A 13,700-nucleotide genomic window follows, 5' to 3' on the forward strand; every position below is an offset into this window, starting at 1 on the left:
TGTGTATATACCGTGATGTGACCCTCCCCTGTGGATGGCTGTATACACTGAGCCCTGGATGTGTATATACGGTCATGTGACCCTCCCCTGTGGATGGCTGTATACACTGAGCCCTGGATGTGTATATACGGTCATGTGACCCTCCCCTGTGGATGGCTGTATACACTGAGCCCTGGATGTATATGCACGGTCATGTGACCCTCCCCTATAGCTGGCTGTATATACTGTCATGTGACCCTCCCCTATAGCTGGCTGTATATACTGTCATGTGACCCTCCCCTATAGATGGCTGTATACACTGAGCCCTGGATGTGTATATATACTGTCATGTGACCCTCCCCTATAGATGGCTGTATACACTGAGCCCTGGATGTGTATATATACTGTCATGTGACCCTCCCCTATAGATGACTGTATACACTGAGCCCTGGATGTGTATATATACTGTCATGTGACCCTCCCCTATAGATGGCTGTATACACTGAGCTCTGGATGTGATCTATACGTGCAGCACAGGTGACTCTTCTACCAGGGGCACACCGTCTGCATAAGCCGTCCATCCTCAGTATATCCGAAATGCTGCAAGCTTCCCTCCTTCCCTGTCTTGTATCGGGTCAGGCCCAAGGTACTGATAAAGGACAGGCATCCCCGGACTTGTGATGTCACTGTGCATGTGTCTCCGCCCTGTACCAAAACACATGCATCCCTTCTGCACGACGACCGCTGAAATCGTCAGCATCGATCCTTAATAGTCTGCTTCCTTACGGGATAAAATGAAAGCCGCTTAACGTACGTCCAAGTTGTGGTCCACATCTTCAGCGTCTCCCCCGCAAGGCTGTGGCCGCCAGGGGTCAGCAACTTTTGGTTCTGCAGCTGTTGTAAAACTACAATTCCCAGCATGCTCCATTCTATGGGAGTTCTGAGAAGAGCGGAGCAAGTATACATGTTGGGGGTTGTAGTTTCACACCAGCTTGCAGTAGTCAGCGACTGTTACATTAGGCAAGAGTCAGGAATCTTTGAGGTAAACAGACAGCAGCTCCTCCTGTCCTCAGGTGTCCCTGAGGTGAGGCCTTGAGGGTGTAGCTGGGTCGTCTCATCCTTGCTGCTATGTAATGCACTGCTGTGTTATGAAGCATATGGGTTCACTACCAACTGGATCCGAAGCAGATTTTTTTTCCGTTTGTGGAAATTGTCTTATTTTTTACTTTTGTCTAATTTTATGCATTTTTCCTTCCCCCAGGTCGCCTGGCCCTGCATGCGATGGGAGCTTTATCATGTCAAGCGAGACTGGGCTAGGTACACGTCTGAGGGCCTCATCTGGAATGGGCGACGGAGTAGAAGGGGTCCCAATGTCAGGGGCCCCACAAGCTGCACCTCCACAACCCCAGGCACAGGGTCCCGTGTTAGTCAACCCTCCTCCTCCTGATACTACCAGGTCAAGCCAGTCAAAGCGCCAGACCAACCAGTTGCAGTACTTACTAAAAACCGTGCTGAAGACACTATGGAAGCACCAGTTTGCTTGGCCTTTTCAGCAGCCTGTGGATGTTATCAAACTAAACCTGCCTGTGAGTACATATACATATATATATTACATGTGACAGACCCCGAGGTCATTTTGCACACGTTCTATAAAGATCTGCTTGTCAGATGCTTAGTTATTGAGATTTCCAAACCACCAGGTGCCAGATAAATAAAATATTAGTGTAATGAGATGTGGCATAACTGTCTGATAGATACAAATCCCACTATTGCGACTCGCACCTATGTGGAGAACATATAGCCGGTGGCTAGCTCATCCAGGCAGCGAATGGAGAAGTGTCCACACAAGTGCCTCCTCTGTTATCTGCCGCCTCACCGGGCAAGACACAGAGGTTTTATGGCATCAGGCCGTAGGTTTAAAGTGGAAAGATGGTTACAACTTTGGAAGTGTCGTGATGCTCTATTAAAGCGCCTGTCCCATTACAACAACTTATCCGCTGCCCACAGGATAGGGTATAAGTGTCAGGCGGGTATGAGACTGCTGTGCCCCCCACTGATCAAGGAAAGGGCACCTGTCATCCCCGGTTTGAACTGAGAGGTGGACACGCGAGCTGCTCCATACAACTTTATGGCGCTGCTAGAGCATACTGCTTGTACTCGGCTGTCTCTTGCAGGCCCATAGCTGAATGGAGTGGTGGACACACATGTATCTGCTGACCCATAGGGGACACCACTGCAGCCCCCACTGATCAGACCCTTATCCACCACCCTGTGGATAGGGGATACGTTGAAATGAAAGTGGTTACATTCCCTCATTCATTTTCAGACACACTGATTTGCAGTTTATAACCTGTAACCTAGTATCAAACTTCTGAACTGTGGTCCTGTCCCTCCTAGTAATTAATTCTGCATACTGCCTTGTGTGTGCTTTCCACCCTATCTACAGCTTGTGTGCTCTGCCCTGGATGCTTTCCCACCTCTCCACACACATCTGCCATGTGTAACCTCCTCCTCCCTGCTGATGTTTCCAACATAGAGAAGGATGTGAGAGAGCAAAGAGCCGTCACAAACGGCTGCAGCGCTCTAATGCTTTTAGATTCGGCACCAGCTGGGTGACAGATTTACAGAAGCAAAAGAATGAAACATTTTTTTTATATATATATTTAAAAAAAAAAGTGTATGTACACCTTCAGGAGCAATTGTTTTATAGTTGCATTTTACTTATTTTGGGCAAAAAATTATTTTTTCAATTGGTCTTTGTTAAAAATGTTGAGCTGGTCCGTCAGAAAGGGTTAACTGTTTTTCTAGCTGTGTGAATCCTACTTTTACTTTCACTTTAAACATTATCTCTAAATTACTAAGAGGTCATAAACACTTATTTATAGAGGACCTTTCATGGTTTTTATTTATTCTAGCTAAATCCCTTTACTTGCGGGGTACCTCCCCCTATTACCATGCCTTTTAAAAAAAAAAAAAAAAATCGAAATATCTTTTTATAATTATCGCTTCTACGCCCACACTGTGCCCTCCTGCAGTTTTCCCGCTCAGTATAATAAAGGGAACCTGTCACTGGGATTTTGGGTATAGAGCTGAGGACATGGGTTGCTAGATGGCCGCTAGCACATCCGCAATACCCAGTCCCCATAGCTCTGTGTGCTTTTATTGGGTAAAAAAACCCGATTTGAAACATATGCAAATTAACATAAGAGTCATATCTTACTTGTGTGACCAGAGAAGAGTCATATTTTCAAACTCTGACTTATCTCAGGTTAATTTGCATATGTATCAAATCGTTTTTTATACACAATAAAAGCACCCCGAGCTATGGGAACTGGGTATTGCGGATGTGCTAGCGGCCATCTAGCAACCCATGTCCTCAGCTCTATACCCAAAATCCATGTGACAGGTTCCCTTTAATGCTGAGCGTCGGAACAGGGAGGAGGAGACGTCAGGGTTTCTCAATGGGCGTCTCCTTCTTCTCCCTGGCTGTAGCGCGGTCCAATCACAGTGGAGAGTGTCACAGCCCGGGGGGGGGGGGGGAGGAAGGAGAAGGAGACGCCCATTGAGAAACCCTGGCGTCGTCTCCTCCCTTTACCAATGCTCAGTATTAATATACTGAGCGGGAAAACTGCAGGGGGGCACAGCAGGGCGCAGAAGCAATATTTTAAAAAAACAGGTAGGGCAGCAGCATCAGCCCCGCAGGTAAAGGGATTTATCTAGAATAAATAAAAACCATGAAAGGTCCTCTTTAAGCTACATTCTTATCAGTAAGATCAGAACTGAGCTATAAGGAGTGTTTATAATGTCAGAGAGCAGAGATAAGGAGCCGTCTCAGATCCTGCCAAAAGAGAATCTCGGCTCTGTACAGGGAAAATGGCTTCATATTTTTTATAAAGACCTATTAAAAAATGAATTAATTGACAGCACCATGTTATAGAGCGAGAGAAGCTGAGCAGATTGTGATAGATATATATCTCTCTATCTCAAATTATTTTTTGTGAGAAAAGATTCAGTAAAACCTGCAATTTATACATTCACATCAGTTTTTATTTTTATTTTTTTATTTCTGTGAATACATTGGTACATGAGGGAGGTGTTAAATGGAACCTGTCATTAACTTTATGCTGACCTCACTGAGGGCAGCATAAAGTAGTGACAGAAATGCTGATCTCAGCGGTGTGTCACTCATGAGCTAATAGTAAGTGGTTGCCGAGAACCAGCATCATAATCATTGCAGCCCAGGCCTGGAAAAGAGTCAGATCTACCTGAGAAGAGTCCTGGCTATTCATAATCTCCTGCACTCTCACCCATCTGCTGATGATTGGCAGTTCCCTCCTAGAGATAAAGGGGGAAAACTAGGTAGAAGACTGTCAGACATCAGCAGGTGGGCAGGAGAGCACGAATTCATGAATAACCAGGACTCCTCTCAGGTGGCCGGGACTCTTTTCCAGGCCCAGTCTGCAATGATTGTGATGTTGGTTCTCAGCAACCACTTACTTATAAATGACAGACCGCTGAAATCAACTCGCCTCTCTCTACTTTATGCTGCTGTTAGTATGGGCAACAAAAAAGTGATGACGGGTTCCCTTTAACAGTGACGGCAATGGCTACTTTCACACCTGCATTCGGTGCGGCTCTGTCTTGTATCTGCACAGACGGATCCGCACTGATAATGCAAACGCTTGTATCTGTTCAGAACGGATCCGTTTGCATTCTTTAAAAAAAAAAGTCTAAAGTCAAAACGGATCTGTCCTGACTTACAATGAAAGTCAATGGGTGACGGATCAGTTTTCAATTGCACCATATTGTGTCAGTGAAAACGGATTCGTCCCCATTAGGGTTGAGTGGTATACCGGTGGCAACGATATACCACGGTATTAAAGAACAGCGATATCGCTGTTTTCTAATAACCGCAGTATTTTGTGACGTCATAGGAGCGGTCATGTGCGCTGACCGCTTCTAAATCTGTGTCCGCCCGCCCCTGCACCTTGCATAGCGCTGAGAAGTACAACACATTACTTCCATTCCCGGCACTCGCTCCTGGCTCCTTCTTGCTCCGCCTCCCATATTCAAGTCTCCAGACTCCACCCACCATCTAACATCAACGTCCGTGTCCCACCCGTGCCAGTTCTATTGTATGTGGCGAACTCTGTGTGAGTAGGGTGTCTCTGGAGATACTTTTTCCGCGGCTTACAGATGTATTACTTCCCGCAGCGGGCCATCCCCGGCTCTCCCTCCCCTTGCTCCTATATTCAAATCTCCGCCCAGCGACATCTCATGTCAGAATCGGAGCACACAGCGAGGCAGCCGCGGGAAAAGTCTCTCCAGACTCCCTCTGCACAAGAGTTCGCCCGACTCCTGGCCTGTGAGGAGTGTCCAGGCAGAGGAACAGGAGTGAGTGAGAGACCCTAAAAAGCATAGAATAGTGTCATAAATAAAGGTGCTATGTCAGACTGTCTTCTGTGGCCCTGGCCTGATCCTTCCTGCCTGCAAGCTGCAGTTAGTGTCAGCACATTGATCTAGAATAGCAGACATCAGGGAATAATGAGTCACATGAGTCCCCCAAACATGAGCAACAAGAAGACATTACTGTATGTATGGTGGCCTGTGGCCACAAGACTTTATTATAACATCTCCTTGTGGCCCCCCGCCCCCTATACAGTATAACATCTCCTTGTGGCCCCCGCCCCCTATACAGTATAACATCTCCTTGTGGCCCCCGCCCCCTATACCGTATAACGTCTCCTTGTGGCGCCCGCCCCTATACAGTATAACGTCTCCTTGTGGCCCCCGCCCCTATACAGTATAACGTCTCCTTGTGGCCCCCGCCCCCTATACAGTATAACGTCTCCTTGTGGCCCCCGCCCCCTATAAAGTATAACGTCTCCTTGTGGCCCCCCGCCCCCTATACAGTATAACGTCTCCTTGTGGCCCCCCGCCCCTATACAGTATAACGTCTCCTTGTGGCCCCCTATACAGTATAACGTCTCCTTGTGGCCCCCCGCCCCCTATACAGTATAACGTCTCCTTGTGGCCCCCCGCCCCCTATACAGTATAACGTCTCCTTGTGGCCCCCCGCCCCCTATACAGTATAACGTCTCCTTGTGGCCCCCGCCCCCTATACAGTATAACGTCTCCTTGTGGCCCCCCGCCCCCTATACAGTATAACGTCTCCTTGTGGCCCCCCGCCCCCTATACAGTATAACGTCTCCTTGTGGCCCCCGCCCCCTATACAGTATAACGTCTCCTTGTGGCCCCCCGCCCCCTATACAGTATAACGTCTCCTTGTGGCCCCCCGCCCCCTATACAGTATAACGTCTCCTTGTGGCCCCCCGCCCCCTATACAGTATAACGTCTCCTTGTGGCCCCCCGCCCCCTATACAGTATAACGTCTCCTTGTGGCCCCCCGCCCCTATACAGTATAACGTCTCCTTGTGGCCCCCGCCCCCTATACAGTATAACGTCTCCTTGTGGCCCCCGCCCCCTATACAGTATAACGTCTCCTTGTGGCCCTTTTCTTTTAAACAGGTATTTTTTGCGATATATATCGTAATCGTCTGAATATTTTGGATATCGCCCAACCCTAGTCCCCATTGACTTACATTGTGTGTCAGGATGGATCCGTTTGGCTCTGCATCGTCAGGCAGACATCAAAACACTGCAAGCTGCGTTTTGGTGTCCGCCTCCAGAGCGGAATACAGGCGGAGCGGAGGCAAACTGATGCAATCTGAGCGGATCCTTATCCATTCAGAATGCATTAGGGCTGAACTGATCCGTTTTGGTCCGCTTGTGACAACCCTGAAACGGATCTAACAAGCGGACCCAGAAACACCAGTGTGAAAGTAGCCTATCTCTGTATGCACACTTATACACACACTGCTATCAGTCACTGATAATCCCTCCCTCCTGTACTGATAGGAATTCACAGAAAGCAGAGATATAAATGTATCATTTACAGGTTTCTTTTCCCACTATACATCAATCTGCTCAGCTCCTTCTGCTCTATAACATGGTGCTGTCAGAATGCATTGCATTTTTGGGCGACAGGTCCTCTTTAAATAAGAAATCTGTTGCATGTGTAATAAAAAAAATCCATGCAGTGGTGTCCATGGCTTTTAATGGGGCTTACTCATTACCCAAAGGTATCCCCAATTTCATAGGATAGAGAATAAGGGGCACATTTATTAAGATTCGGTCTTAATTACCCCTCACCGGAGTTATATAGAGGTGCCGGCCTCTTCATAACTTCGGCAGATCCATCGCCGCCTCTAAAGCTTCCTTGCTGTCTTACATTTACACCATTTTCTACACCTGTACCAGGCGTAGAAAGTGGTAAATGAGACTGGCCTGCCGACCCGTCCCCTTGCCCGCCCACTTTTGTAGACCTGGCGTGAATGTGGAGAATTAGTAGATTGCAGCACAAGGGACCTTTGCACCGCAATCTGCGCCAGAAGAACGCCTTGATAAACTACCCCTTAAGTGTCTAATAGGCCAGGAGGACAGACTGCAGGGCCAACAACAGAGCATGCTGCTGTGCTGGAGATAGAAGGTGGCTTGTACTCAGGTTTCCTGTTCTTGTGAATGGTGTGGGCCTCAGCAGTCGAATGCCCACTGATCACACACATGCCCTCTCCAATGGAATGGGACATTACCTTTAACCACTTCAGCCCCGCTAGCTGAAACCCCCTTCATGACCAGAGCACTTTTTACACTTCGGCACTACACTCCTTTCACCGTTTATCGCTCGGTCATGCAACTTACCACCCAAATGAATTTTACCTCCTTTTCTTCTCACTAATAGAGCTTTCATTTGGTGGTATTTTATTGCTGCTGACATTTTTACTTTTTTTGTTATTAATCAAAATGTAACGATTTTTCTCGTGCATGGCATTGGGGGACACAGCACCATGGGTATATGTCCAACTACCACTAGGAGGCACTAGACACAAAAAGTGTTGGCTCCTCCCAGGTGGGCTATACCCTCTCCACAGGCACGAGGCTATTCAGTTTTAGTCTAGTGCCGTAGGAGGCAGACCTGTCCTGCTTTTTTGCAGGTTCTGCTGTTTATTTTTATTCTTTTTTTTCTCTCTTCCGCAGGTCGGTTTTTTTCCACCGTTATACCTGCTGCAGGCTGGGGCTCCATCGTGTTCCACTTTAGTTGCCCCCCCTGCGGGCGCGTACTTCGGTACCATCGCCGGTCACCCAGTCCCCACGGACTGCATCCGCAGTGGCTTGCCGGCATTCCCACGGTTCCCGTGTTGAGTCTGCCGAAGGGGTGACCGTGCTGCGCCCGAAGACATCGGATGGTGAGTATATCGGATGGTGAGTATACTCCCCTGTCCCTGTGTCCCTGCCCCAGGGTTAGGTTCCCTTCTGTGGCCAGGGGGATGGGATCCACCTTACCTGGGGGTCCTGGGGAGCCTCTTCGTTCCTCCTAGCCAACCCCCTCCCCCTCCTGGCCTTTTCTCTCCTCCCTGGCCACAGTCTCTCCCTGGCTTCCCCGCTACTTTAGTCCCCGGCTTCTGCCGGGACTAGGCCTCATCTTCTATGGCCTGTCCCCGGCTCCCAGGTGCTCTGTTTGCCCTGATCTGCCTATCCCCAGGTGTCGCTTCTCCCCCCCTACCCTACTCACCTATTTTTATGGCTCGGTGGGCCCTCTGTCGGCCGCGGTTCGCCCCGCCCCCCTTGCTCCATTCCCGGCCACCTCATAAATCGAGGCCCCGGCTTTTGGGCCTGCTAGGCCGCAATCTTCCCGGCCCCTCCCCCTTGCTTCCCGGGCTTTTCTGAGCCCCGCCCGGCCCTCGGGAGGAGCTATCTCCTCACCCTTTCCTGGGCTAACATGTTTTTTCTGTTGGAGGGGGTGGTTAACCCCTCGTTTGCTTCATGTCCCCTGCAGCCCTACTGACCACCTCTTTTTTGGGGAACAGCTGCTGCTGCACCTCTTTGGGGGAACACTGCGTCCGGGTCAGGATAGACAGCCTCTGCTGGCTGCTTTTTGAGCATCTCTTCTCCCAACAGCTCCTCGGTCGCCACGTGTTTTCACGTGCGTCCGCTGTCTACAATGGCTGCCATGTGGTCATCCTGTCCCTGCTGGTGTGCAGTACCTCTTCCCAGATCCCATTGTTTTCCCTGAACAATCTTTTTGTGTAGGTTCCCCATGAATGGGTCCCTCCGTGTCAATGCCATGGGAACCTTGGCCGACTCTCCCTGGCAGTGTCGCTGGAACGCTACCAACCCAAATTGCGGCCACCTCTGCCCTCCCAGGGTCCTCCCTGCAGATGGGGCATGCTCAGTTAGGGGTACCTGCACCCGGGTTCGGCGAGGGGTAGCTCACAGTACACCCTCGGGTGGTCTCAACGGGGTCCCACCCCTCCTCGGCATCCTCGGATCCCCCCCAGGACAGGCCTGAGGCTGGTGACGAATCCTTCCTGTCACCCCATCCGTTGCCTCTGGGGACACCTCTGCACCGATTCCCTCGGAACAGAGCATCAGGCGGTCTTCCTCCATATAGAAGCCCTCTGGGAGGTCAAGACTACGTGCACGGAGGAACCTCTCCTACCTAAACAGGGTTGGTATCCCCTCTAGTGGATTTTCGGATGGTGCTCCCCTGACCGCACAGGTATTCAACCGCACAGGTAAGGCAGCCGTCCCCGTGTTTAGCATACTGAGTCACCTACCCGGTGTCTGATGCGTACGCCTTCTCCTTAACAGGGGGGTTCCTGCACCACTGCCATAGGCTGTCCCTGACAAGCCTTCCTGGTTCCCCTATACCAGGGGTTATCCTCTACACATTTGAGAGTGTTTCCGTGGGGTTCCCATCCTGGTGTTGGTGTTCGCCACTCTACCTCATTACAGGGAGTTCCTGTTCTGGGCAAGCGGTTAGCTCGGCTATCGCCTCCTGTAGGTTGGTGAGTTCAGAGCAATTGTACAGCCGCCTTGCCCCTTTTCTTAGGTAGTGTACCTACAGGAGCCATTACTCCTGGCTGGCTCTATGGTGTTCCATACAGCACTATTTCTCCCTTCCGGGTGAGATATACAGGCCGCTTCAATTGCCGTTGCAATTGCACCTGTCTGTTCCCAGCCACTTTGCTCCTGTCATAGGTGGAGTACCTACACCATCTCCTGATGCTGTAGCCGATTCCCCTGGCTTGGCGCTATGGTGTTCCATGCGACACTATTTCTCCCTTCCTGGCGAGATATACAGGCTGCCTTTAATTGCCGCTGCAATTGCGCCTGTCTGTTCCCAGCCAATTTGCTTCCTTCACAGGTGGAGTACCTACGCCATCACCGGTGCTGTAGCCGATACCTCTGGCGGGCTCTGTTGTGTTCCATGCGGCAACATTTCTCCCTACGGGCGGAATATAGAGGCCACTTTCAATTGCCGTAGAATTGCCCCTGTCCGGTTCAGTTACCTGTCTGTTCCCTGCCGCCTTGATCCCTTAACAGGTGGAGTACCTGAGCCATCTCCGGATGCGGTAGCCGTTCCTCCTGTCCGGCTTTATGCTGTTCCATGTGGCATTTTCTCTCCTTACAGGACGAGATATTGAGGCCTCCTCCTATTGCCGTGGCCATTGCACCTACCTCATCATAGTGTGCACCAAACGGCCATCTTACTCCCTTCATGGGTAGAGTCCCTGAACCGTCTCCGATGCTGCAGCCGTTCAACCTGTCTGGCTTCTAGGGTGTGCTATGCGGCCCTGTTTCTGTTGCCATTGCACCTACCTGATTGTGGTGTGCACCTGTCTTGTTCTTTGTGGTACCGTGCGGCCCTACTGGGTTCCATTGTTAACGCGGTTGCTGTTGCACCTCTCTGGGTCTAGGGTGCACCATGCGGCCACATTGCTTCGATCTTAAATGTAGTTCCTCTAACACAGCCATATTTCTACTTTACAGGTTGTGTACCTGTACCCTCCGTATGCTGTCTCATTCCCAGATGCTGTGGCTATGTTTCCACTCTCCTTAGTTGGCAACATGCAGCCACTTTGCCCATATTTTAGGCGTGTGTTTGTAGTACCCCAAGCGCTGGGCCCTGTGGTGCGGTCTGTAGCTCAGACAGTTTCTGTATCACTGGGTGTTTTCTGCCCACGGGTTCTAATCTGTGCTGCGGATGTTGGTTCCATCCATTTGGTTCTTCCATACATCTGCCACTCCTTTACTGTCGCGCTCATTGGTCTCCTTCTACCTCTCAAGGCACTGTCTGCACCAGGCCCCCTTCGTTCAGCGTGTGCATGGTTTCCATGTCTGGCAGGTGTGGGCCAGCCCAACCCCCACCTTGTCGGTCTACTGCTACTTCTGGTAGCTCCAGTATATGACTGATCTGTCTGATCCGGCGGGTGGTCCTCATTCAACCACGCTCCCTACTCCGTGGCCAGGTGGTTGTTGGCCTTCGTGCTGTAGTTGCTCTTGCCTTCTCTTTACGGTACTACGGTATGCTGTGCTCCGCGTTACCCCATGTTATAGGGGAGTACTCGCGTTGTTTCCTAATTGCTGAGCGGCCCATTCCTGGTGAAGTACAAGGATCTCCACTGGATCTTCTACCTTGTTTGGACACGTAGCTGGTGGCATCGGCCGCGGCTGCGGTTTTCTGTCATCGCTGGATGTCCGCCACACGGAATCCTTCTGGGTCCACGGCTTTTATCATTGCTGGACGTCCTCCCTGATGGGTCAAGGACAGGACCTCTGAGCGCCACACACACCTGTCTGAATTTTCAGCTGATTGCTCTGGTATCGGACAGGGCCCCGTAGTTCCTTTTGGGTCCAGGTGTTTTCGGTATTCCCTTGTATTTTCTGCTTAGTTGTGCTACATGGCGGAGGGGCAGTCCTCTTGGACCTTGCCGTCGTCTGCACCTGTCTGGTGCTTTCTCCCCCCTGGAAGTTTTCTGTATGCCGGTCGCAGCTGGTTTCTACATTTCTATGTAGGCTACCCCGGTTTTTTCATGGCGACTTCTGCATTCCTTATGCATATGGATGTCTGTCGTTTTGTGGTACATCCCGAGCTGCTGTACTTGCCCTCTCTGGGACAATGTTTAAGGTTTGCTGGTCAATATTCTTGGTACGGCTAGTTGTCCATGGCCAATGCCCCTTCCCCTATGGTGGTTTCTTTTCGCCTTTCCTGGATATTCTGGCTTGCGTTGTCTTCTGGTGGTTCAGCTTCTGGTTCCTTGTGAGCCCATACTGGGTACTCCTTTCTGGAGTCCCTGTCCCTGTTCATTTGAGGTCCTCTTGGGATTTGTGTCTCTTTTTCCAGCCTCCCACGTCAAGTACCTGGTATTGAGTGGTTTAGTGCTGCGGTTTGCAGTTCCACCGTATGGTCTCCTTCGGGAGGGACCTCCTCCTGTTGTAGGACCTTTCCTCTTTAGGTTTTTTGGAGTGCTCTCCTTCTACTCCCATGTCTCTCAGTCCAGTGTGTCCTGCCGAGGTTGCCTGGCCTGTATCTGGCTTCTTTTTTCCATGCTACTTCACATGCCCAGTGTTTCCTCTGGTCTTACGCTTCACGGTGATATCTTGTTTTCGGAGGCTTGCGCCTCGTCTCCTGTTTTTGGGGACGCAGGAGCTATCGTTCTTTTCCTGGTTTTTTACCTACAACCCCCTCCTTCTCCAGGGTTGGTGGTTTCCTCTAGCAGCCTTGGGTTTTCACCTTTACATGGGGCGCTTAGCTTCTTTCCTGGCCTTGCGGTGAGGGGAGTCCCCTCCCTTCACATGTGAGCCTTGCTATGGCTCCCCCACTCGTTTGGTTTTCGGTGCTTCCCTGTTTCTTTTCTCCCCTGGCCTTTCAGGGGATGGCCACAGGTTTTTTGGGTCTGGAACAATGTAGAGCGTTGGGTAGTTTCACCACGCGGTGCTGTCCTAATTTTTTCTCCAGCCCTTGGCTGCGCTCTGTTTCCTTTTGCCACCTTCTTGCATTTGGGATTTTCTTCCAGTCATTTGTCCTGGGGTGCTGGCAGTCTTCCCTGCTTCTTCTGGGGTTTCTTCCTTGTTATGGAACCTCTTGCCCATCTCGTGTTTTTTCCCGTTGGGTCACATGGTTCTCCTGCACCTGTATGCCCAACCGGTGGCGCGTCTCTTCTTTTCCCTCCCTCAGGGACTGCTTTGGGACGTCCCATGGTGCTGTGTCCCCCAATGCCATGCACGAGAAAATTTGATTTTTTGTACTCACCGTAAAATCCTTTTCTCGTAGTAGGCATTGGGGGACACAGATCCCTCCCTATGTTTTTTCTTCCGCTTCTCCGGGCTGGTCTCTTGATCTTTCCCGGTACGGGAGTTGTTGGTTCCTTGCTTTTCTTCTCTCTCCTACTGCTTTTGGTACAAACTGAATAGCCTCGTGCCTGTGGAGAGGGTATAGCCCACCTGGGAGGAGCCAACACTTTTTGTGTCTAGTGCCTCCTAGTGGTAGTTGGACATATACCCATGGTGCTGTGTCCCCCAATGCCTACTACGAGAAAAGGATTTTACGGTGAGTACAAAAAATCCAATTTTTTGCAAAAAAATGACATTTTTCACTTTCAGCTGTAAAATTTTGCAAAAAAACGACATCCATATATAAATTTTTCACCAAATTTATTGTTCTACATGTCTTTGATAAAAAAAAAAATGTGTGGGCAAAAAAAAAAAAATGGTTTGGGTAAAAGTTATAGCGTTTACACACTTTGGTACAAAAATGTGAATTTCCGCTTTTTGAAACAGCTCTGATTTTCTGAGCACCTGTCATGTTTCCTGAGGTT

General features: G+C 50.1%; 1 protein-coding gene across 4 annotated transcripts in view; it reads left to right on the forward strand.

Moving 5' to 3' along the window:
• BRD4 (bromodomain containing 4) overlaps positions 1-13,700 on the forward strand; it is a 73,848-nt gene that overhangs the window by 21,739 nt on the left and 38,409 nt on the right. For all 4 annotated transcript variants that reach the window (XM_044279058.1, XM_044279061.1, XM_044279059.1 and 1 more), the window contains exon 2: positions 1,241-1,565. In XM_044279058.1, coding sequence (XP_044134993.1) covers positions 1,275-1,565 — 291 coding nt within the window. In that variant the 5' untranslated portion in view covers positions 1,241-1,274. The remainder of the gene's footprint in view (positions 1-1,240; positions 1,566-13,700) is intronic.

The sequence above is a fragment of the Bufo gargarizans genome, chromosome 2, assembly GCF_014858855.1.
Source record: "Bufo gargarizans isolate SCDJY-AF-19 chromosome 2, ASM1485885v1, whole genome shotgun sequence".
NCBI classification, from domain to species: domain Eukaryota; kingdom Metazoa; phylum Chordata; class Amphibia; order Anura; family Bufonidae; genus Bufo; species Bufo gargarizans.